At 44.5% G+C, this 16136-nt stretch overlaps 1 protein-coding gene across 1 annotated transcript; it reads left to right on the top strand.

Annotated features, from left to right (window-relative positions):
• The first annotated feature begins 929 nt into the window (after nucleotides 1-929).
• LOC128497770 (DNA ligase 1-like) lies at nucleotides 930-14204 on the top strand. The gene is made up of 6 exons (XM_053467930.1): nucleotides 930-1077; nucleotides 11831-11878; nucleotides 12142-12195; nucleotides 12577-12670; nucleotides 12837-12907; nucleotides 13234-14204. Exons 1-6 carry the CDS (start codon nucleotides 930-932, stop codon nucleotides 14187-14189), a joined length of 1371 nt encoding a protein of 456 aa, XP_053323905.1. The 3' UTR covers nucleotides 14190-14204.
• Nucleotides 14205-16136: the final 1932 nt, after the last annotated feature.

Genomic DNA, 16136 nt, shown 5'->3' with positions numbered 1-16136 from the left:
CCCTCTAAGGTAGATAGGGTGTTGGCGGCTTTGGCCTTTCTGTTTAAGTTACAGGGTTGGGCTGATGTGACGAAGCATTTTGTAGTTCGTCAGGTCTTGAAGGGGATTAAGAGGGGGCGGCGGGTGCCTGATGCTAGGCGTCCGTTGTCTGCGGGGCTGCTTCGTCGGTTGTTTGGGGTGCTGGGGGGTGTTTGTTTTGATGGTTTTGAGGTGCTTTTGTTTCAGGCGGCTTTTGCTTTGGCCTTTTTTGGTGCCTTTCGGGTGTCGGAATTGGTGAGTCCCAATAAGTCGGTGCAGGGTGGTTTGGCTTCGCGAGATGTCACGTGTGAGGGCGATTCCGTGGTTATCTGGTTGAGGTCTTCTAAGACTGATGTGTTGGGACGCGGCAAGCAGGTTAGGTTGTATGCTCTGCCTGGGGATGTCATTTGCCCGGTGCAGTGCGTGCAGCATTATTGGGATGTTCGGCCGGCGGGTGGGGTGTCGTTTTTGGTTCATCGGGATTTATCGCCAGTGTCTCGATTTCAGTTTTTACGTGTGATGAGGCTGGGGCTTGGTAAGCTTGGGTTGGCGTCGGCTGAATTTGGGACGCATTCGTTCCGGATCGGGGCGGCTACGGAGGCGGCTCGTTTGGGGTTGGATGATGGCGTCATCCGGAGAATTGGTCGTTGGGAGTCGGCTTGTTTTCGGAGGTATATCAGGCCGTTGCGGTTGGTGAGTTAATTGTGGTTTGTTTGGTGGGTTTTGGTTGTTTCTTTCCTCTGCTCGTTATGTTTTTTCTGTTTTGCTTTGCAGGGCCTCGTTTCATCGTGTGGATCATCGGCCACTCATTTGTGTACTGGGCCCGACGGAGAGCCGCAGTTAGGCGCAACGGCCTGCAGCTGGGCTTCCCCATGGACTTGGTGCATGTGAGGTGGTTTGGGATACGGGGCATGGTGTGGGATGGAGTGTTGTTGGAGGTGGTGAAGTATTTGAGGTTGGGTTTCCGGCCCTCGGTGGTGGTTATCCACGCTGGGGGTAATGATATGGGGGCTACGCCTCAGCGCGAGCTTGTGTGGAAGATGAGGCGTGATGTTGAACGTTTGTTGGAATTGGTGCCTGGCTTATTGTTGGTCTGGTCGGAGATGATTCCTAGACGCAACTGGCGTCATGCGAGGGATAGGGCAGCTATGGAGCGTAGCCGTGGGAAGGTTAATAAGTTAATGGCGAGTTTCGTACGCCGGCATGGCGGGGTGGTGGTTCGCCATGTTGCGTTGGAGGAGTTTTGCCCCAGTTTGTTTAGTGGGGATGGGGTGCATTTGTCGGATTTAGGGCTTGATTTCTTTAATTTGGCTCTTGCGGAGGGGATAGAAAAGGCCTTGTTTTTTCTTGGGGGGGGAGCCCATCCGGCTTAAGGTGTCAAGGGATGGGCTCTTGGCGGCAGCTTGCCAGGTATCCAGGGGGTTAATGTGGTGGTAAGTGAATGGTTGGTAACATCTGGTGGGAGGTTCTTGGCTGTCAGTGCTGGAACCTCAGGTCAGGGTGGGGGCATCTCGGTATGTCCCTTCCTTAAGTGGCATTTGGTTCTGGTACCCGGATTACTTGGCAAGCTTGGGTGTTTATTGTATATATTTACATGTTGGTGTTTGAGTCATTGTCCTTGTTAACGCACCTATGTTTATTGTTTCAGGTTTTGGCGTGACAATGACTCTAATAAATAAAATTGGCTGTGGCCTTTTCTCATCCATATTTTTGGTGTGGTGTCTTTATTGGGGGGTTTGAATGGGGAGTTAAGCCTAGCCCGGAGAATCGAAGCTACAACAGTCATGATGCCCACGGGGGGGCCAGCATGGGCTATAGTGGGCCTTGACTGTTGTGCGGAGGAGGGGTAGGCTTTTTGGCGGGAATTTTGGGGGTGGAGTTGGGGGTAGATTATATAAGTGGTTGCTTTCCCGGGCTCAGGAACCATTTTTTGTGGTTAGCTTACCTGGTTGCGTGTCCCACCCTCCCTCCCTTTTTTTCTTTTGTTTGTAGGTTTGTGTCGTTTGTCACAGTCTGTGGGGCGGCAGCTTGCCAGGTATCCAGGGGGTTAATGTGGTGGTAAGTGAATGGTTGGTAACATCTGGTGGGAGGTTCTTGGCTGTCAGTGCTGGAACCTCAGGTCAGGGTGGGGGCATCTCGGTATGTCCCTTCCTTAAGTGGCATTTGGTTATGGTACCTGGATTGCTTGGCAAGCTTGGGTGTTTATTGTATATATTTACATGTTGGTGTTTGAGTCATTGTCCTTGTTAACGCACCTATGTTTATTGTTTCAGGTTTTGGCGTGACAATGACTCCATATTTTTGGTGTGGTGTCTTTATTGGGGGGTTTGAATGGGGAGTTAAGCCTAGCCCGGAGAATCGAAGCTACAACAGTCAAGGAAACCGCTTTCTGACTACAAGTAAAGATAATTATCTGTCCCAAATGGTACAGGACCCAACCAGAGGGGGCGCTCTACTGGACTTAATATTAACCAACAGACCTGACAGAGTAACTAATGTGCAGGTCAGAGGGCACCTAGGAAATAGTGATCACAATATAATACATTATAACATGTCGTTCAATAAGGGAACTCTTAGAGGAGCCACAAGAACTATGAACTTTAGGAAGGCAAAGTTTGATCAACTAAGAGAAGCCCTAAACACTGTAAATTGGGAAAATGCCCTCAACAACAAGAGAACAGACACTAAATGGGAGATTTTTAAGAATATCTTAAATTCTCACTGTGAAAAGTACATACCGTATGGGAATAAAAGAGTCAGGAACAAGAGAAAACCAATGTGGATAAATAGAAATGTAAAGGTGGCAATAAATGGCAAAAAGGCATTTAAGCTACTAAAACAGGAAGGCAGTGAGGAAGCACTAAGAAGCTATCGGGAAAAAAATAAAATATGTAAAAATCAGATAAAAGCAGCAAAAGTGGCGACAGAAAGACTCATTGCCAAAGAGAGTAAAACAAACCCCAAAATGTTCTTTAACTATATAAATAGTAAAAAGGTTAAAAATGAAAGCGTTGGCCCCTTAAAAAGTAATGAGGGAGACGTTATAGACGGGGATCAGGAAAAAGCGAATCTATTAAATATATTCTTCTCTGCTGTATTCACAGAGGAAAATGAAATGCCAGGTAATATACAGCAGGATGAGATAAATGCCCCAGTACATGCCGCCTGTCTAACCCAGGAAGAAGTGCAGCGCCGCCTAAAAAATATCAAAATAGACAAATCACCGGGTCCAGATGGCATTCACCCCCGCGTTCTAAGGGAGTTAAGTCATGTAATAGACAGACCCCTATTTCTAATATTCAAGGACTCTATAGTGACCGGGTCTGTTCCCCAGGACTGGCGCATTGCAAATGTTGTGCCAATATTCAAAAAGGGGACAAAAAGTGACCCGGGGAATTATAGGCCGGTTAGTTTAACCTCTGTTGTATGTAAACTGTCTGAGGGTTTCCTAAGAGATGCTATTTTGGAGAATCTCAATGAAAATAAATGTATGACTCCATATCAGCATGGGTTTACAAGGGACCGGTCCGGTCAAACTAACCTGATCAGCTTTTATGAGGAGGTGAGCTCAGGACTGGATCGGGGAGAATCGCTGGATGTCGTATATCTTGATTTTTCCAAAGCATTTGATACGGTGCCACATAAAAGGCTGGTACATAAAATGAGAATGCTTGGGCTGGGGCAGAATGTGTGTATGGGGGTAAGTAACTGGCTCAGTGATAGGAAACAGAGGGTGGTTATTAATGGTACATACTCTGAGTGGGTGACTGTTACTAGTGGGGTACCACAGGGGTCAGTTTTGGGTCCTATTCTTTTTAATATATTTATTAATGACCTTGTAGAGGGATTGTATAGTAAAGTATCAATCTTTGCAGACGATACTAAGCTCTGTAACGTGGTTAACACAATAGAGGACAGGGCACGATTACAAATGGATCTGCATAGGTTGGAGGCTTGGGCTGGGATGTGGCAGATGAGGTTCAACACAGATAAATGTAAGGTTATGCACATGGGGAAGAAAAATCCAGGCTGGGAATATGTATTAAATGGGAAAACACTGGGGACGACTGACATGGAAAAGGACTTAGGAGTCTTGGTTAACAGTAAATTTACCTGTAGCGACCAGTGTCAGGCAGCTGCTGCTAAGGCAAATAAAATCATGGGGTGCATCAAAAGGGGCATGGATGCCCACGACAAGGAAATAATTCTACCACCGTACAAGTCACTAGTCAGACCACACATGGAATATTGTATACAGTACTGGGCACCAGTGTACAAGAAAGATATAGTGGAGCTGGAGAGGGTTCAAAGACGGGCAACCAGAGTAATAAGGGGAATGGGAGGACTACAGTACCCAGAAAGATTATCAGAATTAGGGGTATTTAGTTTGGAAAAAAGACGGCTTAGGGGGGACTTAATAACTATGTATAAATATATAAGGGGGCAGTACAGAGATCACTCCCAGGACCTATTTATACCCAGGACTGTATCTATAACAAGGGGACATCTTCTACGGCTGGAGGAAAGAAGGTTTCTGCACCAGCACAGACGGGGGTTCTTTACAGTAAGAGCGGTGAGACTATGGAACTCTCTGCCAGAGGAAGTGGTAATGGTAAACTCAATAAAAGAGTTCAAAAGGAGCCTGGACGTGTTTCTTGAAAGCAATAATATTACAAGTTATGGATAGTAGATTAATAGGGACAGAACATTGATCCAGGGATTTATTCTGATTGCCATATTTGGAGTCGGGAAGGAATTTTCCCCCTGGTATGGGGCAATTGGCATCTGCTTCATAAGGGTTTTTTGCCTTCCTCTGGATCAACACAGTAGGGACACAATATGTATATAGGTTCAACTTGATGGACTTTGGTCTTTTTTCAACCTTATGAACTATGTTACTATGTTACTATGTAAAGTCCTCTCCCTTCTCCTCCCCCACCCTTACAAAGCCTGCCTGCACCAATCAGCACCAATCAGTACCTTAACAGTACAGGAGAGATAATTTAATGGGGAGGAATAACCCTGCAGTTCCTGAGAACCGGAAGTGAATATGGCGGTGTTTTGCAGTTGCTTAGCATGAGATCATCTATAGGTTTCCAGCTATACATTTCTCTGTATTTTGTTGTCAGCAATGAGGTCATTTGGTTACGTCAGCAAATCTTGGGGAAACTGAACAACAGAAAGGGTTTCATGCGCCGCTGACTCCCATCTGGCGATCGTCCCTCCACCTGCCGTCAACAAATGAGGTTAAGTTGTGTGATTTATTAGTTTAATGCATCTCAATCTTTTCCATTCCTGCGAGTGACCAAAGAGACCGAACGTGTTTTTTTTGTTCCTTTTATTTGCCAACCTGCCCCCCAGACAGTGGCGACTCTAGAAACAATATAAAGGGGGGGCACACAAGATACCACAGTCAAACTGGGGGGGGCATTCATAATTTCCAAAAGTAATGTGCTATGGAATTATACTTTTGTTATTGGGCTAAAATAATACTTGATCATTCAACATGGGAAGCCTGAAGCCACAATTGAGTGCGACTAATCCTTGAAATAAATATTATAACACAATAAATAACTTTTCCACTAAATGATTTCAGGGCCTTGAACATTTTGTCCCCTGAAGTCCCTACAACTTCAGGAGGGCATTTTATCTCTGGATAAATATAAATTAAATAATTCGTACTGTAAGTTAAGTGCCAGGAAACAGATGACCAAACACACACACCAACACAGGCTCTGTCACACCAACACCCAGACACACACACCAACACAGGCTCTGTCACACCAACACCCAGACACACACACCAACACAGGCTCTGTCACACCAACACCCAGGCACACACATCAGGACAGGCTCTGCCACACCGACAACCAAACATACACACACACACCAGGACAGGCTCTGCCACACCCACATCCAAACACACACACACCAGGACAGGCTCTGACACACTGACACCCAAACACACACCCTAGGACAGGCTCTGCCACACTGACAACTGAACACACACACCAGGACAGGCTCTGCCACACCAACACCCAAACACACACCAGGACAGGCTCTGTCACACCAACACCTATACACACACACCCGAGAACAGGCTCTGCTACACTGATAACCAAAAACACACAAAGAGCAGGACACAATCTACGTCACAGACGTCTACATCAGGATGGATTTTTCACACTGCATTGTGGTTTATACCCCCCTTAGTGTTTTTGCCCCTTGTGTATTGATGCCCCTGCTGCCCATATATATATTAATATTAGCCCCAGTTGCCGATAGCAGGTATAGATCAACACATTAACACACAAACCAAGCTTTACATGTATAGATCAACTGATATTCACTTGTGATCTCAGCACTGAAGGTATATATCAAATAAACAGAATCAGACATACAAATCCTGTATTTGCAGGTATACAATAGTATATGAAACGTAGCATTGCAGGTATGGATCAAATAAATACATGGAAACAGCATTGCAGGTATTACCGTATTGGCTCGGATATAGGCCGCCCCCGTATATAGGCCGCACCCTAAAAGTTTGGTGCTTTTTTAAAGAAAAAGTTTTTTTCTTTAAAAAAGCACCAAAAAAACATCCTGCCACTCTGTCCTCTCCCCCCCCGAGATATGCTGCCACTCTGTCCCCCCCGAGATATGCTGCCACTCTGTCCCCCCCCCGAGATATGCTGCCACTCTGCCCCCCCCCCAACCTATGCTGACACTCTGTCCTCCCCCCCCCCCGACTTACCAGAGCAGACTCCCGGGTGTCTTGCGGGGCCGGAGGGGGACATCTATGCACATCGTGTATACAACTCCCGGTGCCAGCACTCAGCGGAAGTGCCGGCACCGGAAGTTGTATACGCGATGTGCATAGATGTCTTCAGCCGGCCCTGCAAGACACCCGGGAGTCTGCTCTGGTAAGGTGGGGGGGGGGATGTAAAATGCATCATGCGGACGTTCACCGGCAGCGGCGCATCGCCGCTGCCGGTGAACGTCCACGCGATGCACTTAGACAACCTCCCGTCCCGGCACTCCCCCCGTGGAAAGTGCTGGCAGCGGAGGCTGTCTGAGCGTATCAGACAGTAGGATACAGGTCCCCTGCACCGCTGCGGGGGATCTGTATCCTGACCCCGCTGCCTGCCCGGCGCCTGGGACTGCATGTCCCGGGGCGTCGGGCGCTAGACCCCGAATATAGGCCGCACCCCCACTTTAAAGACTTAAAGTGGGGGAAAAAGTGCGGCCTATATTCGGGCCAATACGGTAATCAACTGAATAAGACATACAAACACTGTATTTGCAGGTATACATAAGTAATGTATGGAAATATATAGATATGGCTCTACAGAATAACGCAAAAACCCAGCTTTGCAGGTATAGATCAACTGGAATTCACATAAAAACACGTCATTAAAAGGTATATTTAAAACCCCCTAAATTACAGGCATAGATCACAGGTTGCGTCCACACTGCCCACACAGCTCTTAGCAATCACACTCCTATCATGTCAGGTCAGCCAGTACATGATGGTACAGGGTGGCTGTAAGTGATGTGTAGACCCCATACTGCTGGCAGCATCAATACACAAGGGGGCAGCTAGCTAGGTTTCAGCATGTACTGGCTGACTTGGCATGATAGGAGTGTGATTACTAACAGCAATCAAAGTCCCATTATGCCCAGGTTTCAGTACTTACACATCCAACCAGTAAATGCTGGAACCTAGGCATGATGGGACTGTGATTGCTGTTAGCTACCACACTCCTATCATGCCAAGTCAGCCACTACAGGCTGGTACAGGGTGGCTGTATGTGATGTGCAGACCCCATACTGCTGGCAGCATCAATGCACAAAGGGGGCAGCTAGCTAGGTTTCAGCATGTACTGGCTGATTTGGCATGATAGGAGTGTGCTTGCTAACAGCAATCAAAGTCCCATCATGCCTAGGTTCCAGCACTTACACATCCAACCAGTAAATGCTGGAACCTAGGCATGATGGGACTGTGATTGCTGTTAGCAATCACACTCCTATCATGCCAAGTCAGCCAGTACATGCTGGTGGCTAACAGCAATCACAGTCCCATCATGCCTAGGTTCCAGCACTTACACATCCATGCTATCACACACACACACACACACACACATTCATTCATATACTCATTCATTCACAGATTCATTCCCTCAATCACCCATACTCATTCAAACACCCTCCCCACCCCCTTACCTGCACTGCAGCTCCTCGATGCCGCTCACAGACTTCAGCAGGGGGCGCGGCCTCCCTCTGCGTTCTCTGCTGGCTTCCGCTTCCTCTATGCAGTACAGAAGACCCTCCCACAGGTAAGTAGCAGGGCTCGAGGTGCGGCCCAAGTAAGATCGGTTGCCCTGGCTGCCGATCTTACGCGGGCCGCACCCTCTCTCTCCTCCACATTAAAAAAATAAATAATAAAAAAAAGACGGGATTTAAAGTCGCATTGCGACTTTATTCCAATTTCGGCAGGGGGGCAACAGGGGGGGCAAGGATTAACCTAGGGGGGGCAATTGCCCCCCCTTGCCCCCCTGTAGCGACGCCACTGCCCCCAGATATGCCTTATATCTCCCTATATATATCTAAAGCTCCGTGCGCAAAATCAATATCAATAGTACATGCCCTGTACTCCGTTAACAATACAGCTGAACCAATAATATGAATAACTTAAACACTTCCAGCAACTTAAAGGTTAATGGATACCGGGTGGGTTTTCTTTCTTGTAAAAAGTAACAAAGGTAATCAAGCAGAGACTATAATGTATCCAGGGTCCTTATCTTCAGTCTTCTATTGCGTGTCAGTCAATGTACAGCTTCTGCAATATTCAATCAATATATGGATGCGATGGGTAAATATATTAAATATATGCCTCTTGACCCCCTATTTGCCACTCTGCCACCCAGGTATGCCTTTTAAACCCCCTATATGCCACTCTGTGTCCCTGTTATTCCTTTTAACCCCTATATGCCACTCTGCCTCCAGCAAGCCCCTATACCCCCCATATGCCACGCTTACCCTCCCCCACCTTACCAGTGCATCCCTCGACTTGTCTCCCGTGCTTCAGATTCTTTGGTGTCATCGCACAGACCTCCACCGGCTGCCGGAGAGATGGATCCGGTTCTCCTGCAGCACTGTGGGGGATCTGGATCTTAGTCTTGTAGTCAGACCTCTGTGTGAGGTCTGATTAAAAGACCACCTCGAATATAAGACGATGGTTATTTTTTAGTGCATTTGCTCTGACAAAACCTTGTCTTATAATTTTTTCTTGTAGATTCTCCAATCAATAATGTTACTTGGATCACTAAACACAATAGACCAAGCATACTGTGTGTTCAACTCACCCTACCATTCGTCCCGGCCTTCTCTGCTGGGGCAAGATTTCCAAGTCTCAGCAGCTCACCTACACTCCCTCTGTACTGACCACCACTTATAGATTCTAATGTCTGTCCTTAGTTTAGAAATATCTAATGTTTTCTTTTTGTTTTTTTTAGCAATAGCACATTGCTATTTCAAAAGACTATTTTCCAAATGTGGCCATCCTGTCCCCATGTCCTATTTGGGACATCTTTGCAGGCGGCTACTTCAATTTTCAAGAACTGGGGGAGCGGGGGTAGATAGTGAGAAGTGGGGGAGAGGGTGTAGATAGTGAAAGGGGAGGGAGAGGGGTATATAGTGGGGTAGATAGTGAGAAGTGGGGGAGAGGGTGTAGATAGTGAGAAGGGAGGGAGAGGGGTAGATAGTGGGGTAGATAGTGAGAAGTGGGGGAGAGGGTGTAGATAGTGAGAAGGGAGGGAGAGGGGTATATAGTGGGGTAGATAGTGAGGAGTGGGGGAGAGGGTGTAGATAGTGAGAAGGGAGGGAGAGGGGTATTTAGTGGAGTAAATAGATAGAAGTGGGGGAGAGGGTAGCTAGAGAGAGGGGGTGATCTATACCTGCATTGCTGGGTTTGCGTGTTATTCTGTTGCTCTTTACCTGCGATGCTCTGTTTCTATACATTATTATTGTATGCCTGCAAATACAGGATTTGTCGCTCTATCTACAAACACGTTCCAGGCTGCTGTTTGTCTGCATGATGCCGCAGTATATGATGGCGCTATATAAATCAGTAACATCGCACATTGTACAGCGCTGCAGCATATGATGGCGCTATATATATATATCACTCAGTAATATCACACATTGTACTGCGCCGCAGTATATGATGGCGCTATATAAATCAGTAATATCACACATTGTACAGCGCTGCAGCATTTGATGGCGCTATATATATATATATATATATATCACTCAGTAATATCACATATTGTACAGCGCTGCACCATATGATGGCGCTATTTAAATTAATAAGATCACATTGTACTGCGCTGCAGTATATGATGGCGCTATATAAATCAGTAACAGCACACATTGTCCAGCCCTGCAGCATATGATGGCGCTATATCAATCAGTATATATCAATCAGTAATATCACACATTGTACAGCGCTGCAGCATATGATGGAGCTATTTAAATCAGTAACATCACACCATGTACAGCGCTGCAGTATATGATGGCGCTATTTAAATGAAAAGCAACACATTGTAGAGCGCTGTAGCATATGATGGTGCTATATAAATCAGTAATATCACGCATTGTACAGCGCTGCAGTATATGATGGCGCTATATCAATCAGTATATATCAATCAGTAATATCACACATTGTACTGCGCCACAGCATATAGCAGCGCTATATCAATCAGTATATATAAATCTGTAATATCACAAATTATACAGGGCTATAGTATATGATGGTGCTATATAAATCAGTTACATCACACATTGTACTGCGCTGCAGCATATAATGGCGCTATTTACATGAAAAAGAACACATTGTACAGCCCTGCTGCATATGATGGCGCTATATCAATCAGTATATATCAATCAGTAATATCACACATTGTACTGCGCTGCAGTATATGATGGCGCTATATCAATCAGTATATATCAATCAATAATATCACACATCCTTCCCTTCATTCTCAGCTTGGTGTTATTATAATGAATATATACTGCTCACAGCGCCCAGCAATAGACTCCGATCCGGCCGGAAAACACCTTAAAGGTTTCTTCTATCTTTACTAGATTTTTATTTTGTATCAAAAGTGTTTTTGTAACATTGCAAACGTACAAAATTGTTTCATTACCTTGAGATCACGGAACACGATGATGTCATGTCTTCATTGTGACATCACAGGTGCAGTACACAGATACAGCACATCAGAGAGCAGAAGGACACTTCTACTGTAGACTCCTAACAGAGAAGATGCGGATCGTAGTAGCTTTGCTATTTGCTATTTGCTGTTTGACTTCTGAGACTTTTCCTGTTCCGCTCCCGAAAGGTAAAGAATCCGAATAACGCGAGATCCGGATAAAACTGGGGAATATCGGCTTTCTGGGTTAGATTGGAATCGCTCCCGGTGACCGCAGCAGATCAGCGGCAAATGTTTCCATGAACTATTTCTTGCTAGCGGTTATATTGTTGAGTACAAACAGCGGTATAATTCTCTTTGTATCAGTAGCTGCCGGAATCGCTGCCCTGCAGCTGCACTCGAGGCGGTTTGGTAGAAAAATATCAGTTAAATCCGTTAGAAATCCAATGAAAACCGGGCTCTCCACCTTACAGCGGACAGCATATGATATTTAGAAATGTTTTTGGGACACAGAGGAATTGCGCGTCTCTTCCCGAGGTTCCTATGAATGAAGAAGTTTGTTGGCCGTTGATGACCCCGGTGTTGTTTTTTTTTTGCAGGGACCGACGGGAATTTCCAGCCACGAGAATCCAAGCCAACATCTAATGGTAAGATACAGACGTCTCTCAGATGGGCATCCGTGCTTCAGAAGCGTGTGATCCGTGTTATGTGTGTGTGTACGATGCACACGCGTGATTTAATTACCCGTGAGAAAGAAGAAATGTGGAATATTAGATAAGAGAGGTTACAGTATCCGCTCCTCATGTAACTGTCATTTGGGGCTGGCTTTATCTGTAACTCGGGGATAATAGAAAGATATTGTATAGAGAACATGCAGCTAACGCTCCTTTTTCCTGTTTATGTCACAAAGGATCTCTGGCGATCGGAGGATTCCGTTCACTGATTACACGAATGGCGCAATCAGGTACGCTATGTGTTTTCTTTTAACATTAATGATAACCGTATGGAATAGCAAACTACACAATAATAGCAAATGCTCTCATAGTGGAGTAACTGGAGCCGGAAAAAGAAACGCGTCATTTCTAACTCCTCTACACTAAGATAGAAGCGCAGCGTTAGAGATAAAAGACGTTCTATTAATGCCTTCGGGGAGAGGAAGGTCTGGAAGCGACAATGTGTCCTACTTTCAGAAGAGGACAGAAATGACCATTTTCTCGGATCTCGTTTAGTAGCAGATCCTATTTTTCTTTAAGCTTTAATATAGAAATCTGTCTGTGTGTTATATAAATATGTATTTATCTCCACATTCTTCTTGTGCTAAGAAATATTTTTGCTCTCTCTACAGTTTATTCACGACCGGTGTTGAGGATCGTGCAGAACGCATTCTTCTGTGTTACATGCGCGGTGGTCGCCGGACTGGTGGTCTATTTCTACGTACAGTAAGTTATACAAATTGTTGGAAATTCAAATGCTGCGGAGAGACATCCAACGCAACGCACTATATAAAAAATGACCAAACAGCATGTATACTATACACGGGGAGAAACACCCCGATGCTGCTGGAATCCATTTCTTCCTTAACGGGGTTTATTATTCTTATTTTAGGCTTCGCCGCTGTAGACAACGAAAAAACAGACCACCGGATGAAGAGTCCCTCCGCGTCTTAACTTCCTTGGGTAACATATATTAACAATAATGAATAATAGAAAGAGTATACGCTTATTGTGACCGTATGATGTCATCAAACTTGGACTTTTAAAATTCATTGCTGGAACTTAACTCACCCGTCTTAAAAAGAAATGATTTCACAATATAAATAGAATATCAATTATTTGCTACTGTAAAAAAAATAGAAAATAAGGTTGGAAGTCACATTATAGGAAAGATTTCTTTGAAGCTTGTGAATCATAGGGTTTTTACGTTTTTTTATGTACACGTTGTCATGGGACTATCTATAACATATTAACCGATTTGCTTTCTTTTATTTTTTTTTTTTTTTTAGTAAGTCCATCAATTTCCAGTCTCCAAGAACAGGAGAGTGAAGAAAGCATTGAAAGGAAACCTAAAACATCCAGCAGTTTCTTTCAGAACTTGATGGCATTGTCAGGAAGAGAGCACACTGACAGAAGGAAAAAGAAGATTTATGATGAAGAGAAGGGTGGAGAGGAGAGTGAAGAGGAGGAATGGGAGAGAATGAAGAGAAAGAAGTACTATAAGGAAAAGGAGGACTATAAAGAAAAGGAGGAATGTGAGAGAATGGAGACAGAAAAGGAGAGGAAGAAAAGGGAGAAAAGAGAGAGAAAAGAGGAAAAGGAGGACAGGAAGGAAAGGGAAAAATGGAAGAGAAAAGATGAAAAGGAGGAAAAGAAGTACGGGAGGAAAAGGGAGGAAAGGGAGAGAAAAGATGAAAAGGAGGAAAAGAAGGAAAAGGAGAAATGGGAGAGAAAGGATAAGAAGGAGGAAAAGAAGGAAAAGGAGAAAAAGGAGAGAAGGGATAAAAAGGAGGAGAAGAAGGAAAAGGAAAAAAAGGAGAAAAGGGAGGGAAAGGACAAAAAGAAGGAAATGAAGGAAAAAGAGAGAAGGGAGAAAAAGAAGAAAATGAAGGAAAAGAAGGAAAAGGAGAAAAAGGAGAGAAAGGAGCAAATGGAGAAAAAGAAGGTAGTGAAGGAAAAAGAGAAAAGGGAGAAAAAACATACAATGAAGGAAAAGAAAAAAAGGGAGAAAAAGGAGAGAAAGGAGCGAATGGAGAAAAGGAAAAAAGAGCTTAAAGAAAAAAGCATCAAAGAGATGAAAAAGATGCGAAAGAAGGTGAAAGCAGAATCTAAGAAAGCCAAAGCCAAACTTCAACGCGAAAAGCGGAAATTGAAGTCAAAGGCAAAAATGAAAATGAAGAAAATGAAGAAAATGAAGAAACCTAAATTGAACATCGCAAAAAAACTGAAAAAATTTAGGAAATGAAAGTCATGGAGGGCGAAGCAAACAGACTCTAAACCTGACTATGGTTTCCTAATCATCAAGGAAGCCAGAATCTCGTTTTAATGATGCCCGGCCCACATGCCAGCTCTTCATTTCACTTCATTCACCCCCTTTCTCCAGTTGGATCATTCTCCATGAACTCTTCATTTCACTTCATTTACCCCATTTCTCCGGTTGGATCATTCTCCATGAACTCTCCATTTCACTTCATTTACCCCATTTCTCCGGTTGGATAATTCTCCATGAACTCTTCATTTCACTGGATTCACCCCCTTTCTCCGGTTGGATAATTCTCCATGAACTCTTCATTTCACTTGATTCACCCCCTTTTTCCCGTTGGATAATTCTCCATGAACTCTCGGACTGCTATCATTTGGAGAGTTTTCTATCCCAGCAGCGCTCCCTAAGCCGACCTCCTTCCATTCGCTCGATAATCTTGTATGTGGATCCGGATCGCCTGCTTTCACACAATCTGAATAAATCACATCCACTGAAACTCTCTGTTCTGGGTTTTACTCAACACTTCATAGAAAGCAATTAATTTCGTCCGGCACGATCTCTGCTTCATAAACCTGAGTTAAATAATAATAAATAGTTTTTTTTTTTGAATATTATCCCTTAACCGGCTTCCAAAATGTCCCCGCTACTGCTGGGTCTATAACCCCCTGGCTGAGATTTTGGTCTGTATTGTTAACGCTTCTGCTTTACGCCAAGTGGTTAAGTACCAGAGGGTATATACCATCCGGCCCCGGGGCATTATCTGTTCTACTTTATTTATTTAGCAGATCTGGCACTTTGTCCTCTTTCAGCCAATCATATGTTTGCTGCCAGCTTTTCTGTAGAATGAATTAGCAAACCTGCAGCCGTGAGTGAATTATTGGTAAATACCAAGAAAAAATATTTAGAATGTCTGCCTTCCCCTGATCTTCACGAACCGGATCACCAACAACCTCCTTCGTTTATCTAAATTGTTGCCATTAATGTAGTTGAGCCGCTTGCTATGATTTACACTTTAGCCGATAAAATTCCCCTTTTTGAGTTTTTCTTGATATTTTTGCAGTTTAGAAATGATTCTGCGAATCCATTTGAGTTTCTGTATATTATAAAAGTGATTCTGTTTCCAAGGAAACAGACACAGAATATCACGTTCCCGATTCTGTCCCAAGGAAATAAGGTTGCACAGTATGGAGGTTCAGATATTTGGTTGCAGATATCTTACAAAGCACTGGATGGATATTCAGGTTCTGCTCTTTGCTTTGTTGAGCGCGTTACGTATTGATCTGATTTCATTAAATTATAGACATTCATTATAATAAAACGGTTGCCCTTTCTGCATCCTGATTGGTCGCCGCTCCCCTCACTTTTTTCCAGTGACAAGAGATTTATACGTATTGTTTATCTCCCATTTACTTCTGCTCTTCTCCTCTCCGCTCTGGAGTGGCCGTACTCCCCGCTTCTTATTAAACTGCAATTCTTTACCGGGGATCCTACTCACTTTAACGATAAGGGACGTGAGTTTAGGCCGAAGACAACGTCCATATACTGTATGTGCCGGAGCCAGCATATCATGTCCTAAAATGCATTTTGCAGTTGCATTTAGCTTGGACACACAAGCGAATCTCCTAAGTGAGGAGTTACAAGCAAAGAAGGAGAGTATATTTATATCTATTGCAAGGGGAGCGCTGTGTTTTGTTTGTTTGTGGTATTCAGAGTAAAGATGTCCTCCATGTTTGACAATGCGGTCAGGTGTACATCTTGCTCAATGTATGCAATCCTTGATCAGCGCTTCGAGGGTGCATATTGCTGTGCGAGATGTGTGCAGGTTGCTCATTTGGAAGCACAAATCCTGAGTCTAGAGGAGCAACTGGCAACACTGAGATCTATTGACAACTTGGAGAGGAGTCTGCTGCTCACTGAGCAAGCTCTCTC

Source organism: Spea bombifrons, chromosome 5 (genome assembly GCF_027358695.1).
Source record: "Spea bombifrons isolate aSpeBom1 chromosome 5, aSpeBom1.2.pri, whole genome shotgun sequence".
Lineage (NCBI taxonomy): Eukaryota > Metazoa > Chordata > Amphibia > Anura > Pelobatidae > Spea > Spea bombifrons.
Note: the sequence above shows the minus strand (reverse complement) of the source record. Positions and strands in the feature narration are given on the sequence as shown.

Bases quoted from the DNA above. Each gene is read 5' to 3' on its own strand.
- LOC128497770 (XM_053467930.1), top strand. From the start codon at position 930: ATGGTGTGGGATGGAGTGTTGTTGGAGGTGGTGAAGTATTTGAGGTTG. The intron at 1,078-11,830 runs GTTTGTTGGAAT...TTTTTTTTGCAG, and splicing joins GATGAGGCGTGATGTTGAAC to GGACCGACGGGAATTTCCAG. The intron at 12,196-12,576 runs GTACGCTATGTG...CTCTCTCTACAG, and splicing joins TACACGAATGGCGCAATCAG to TTTATTCACGACCGGTGTTG.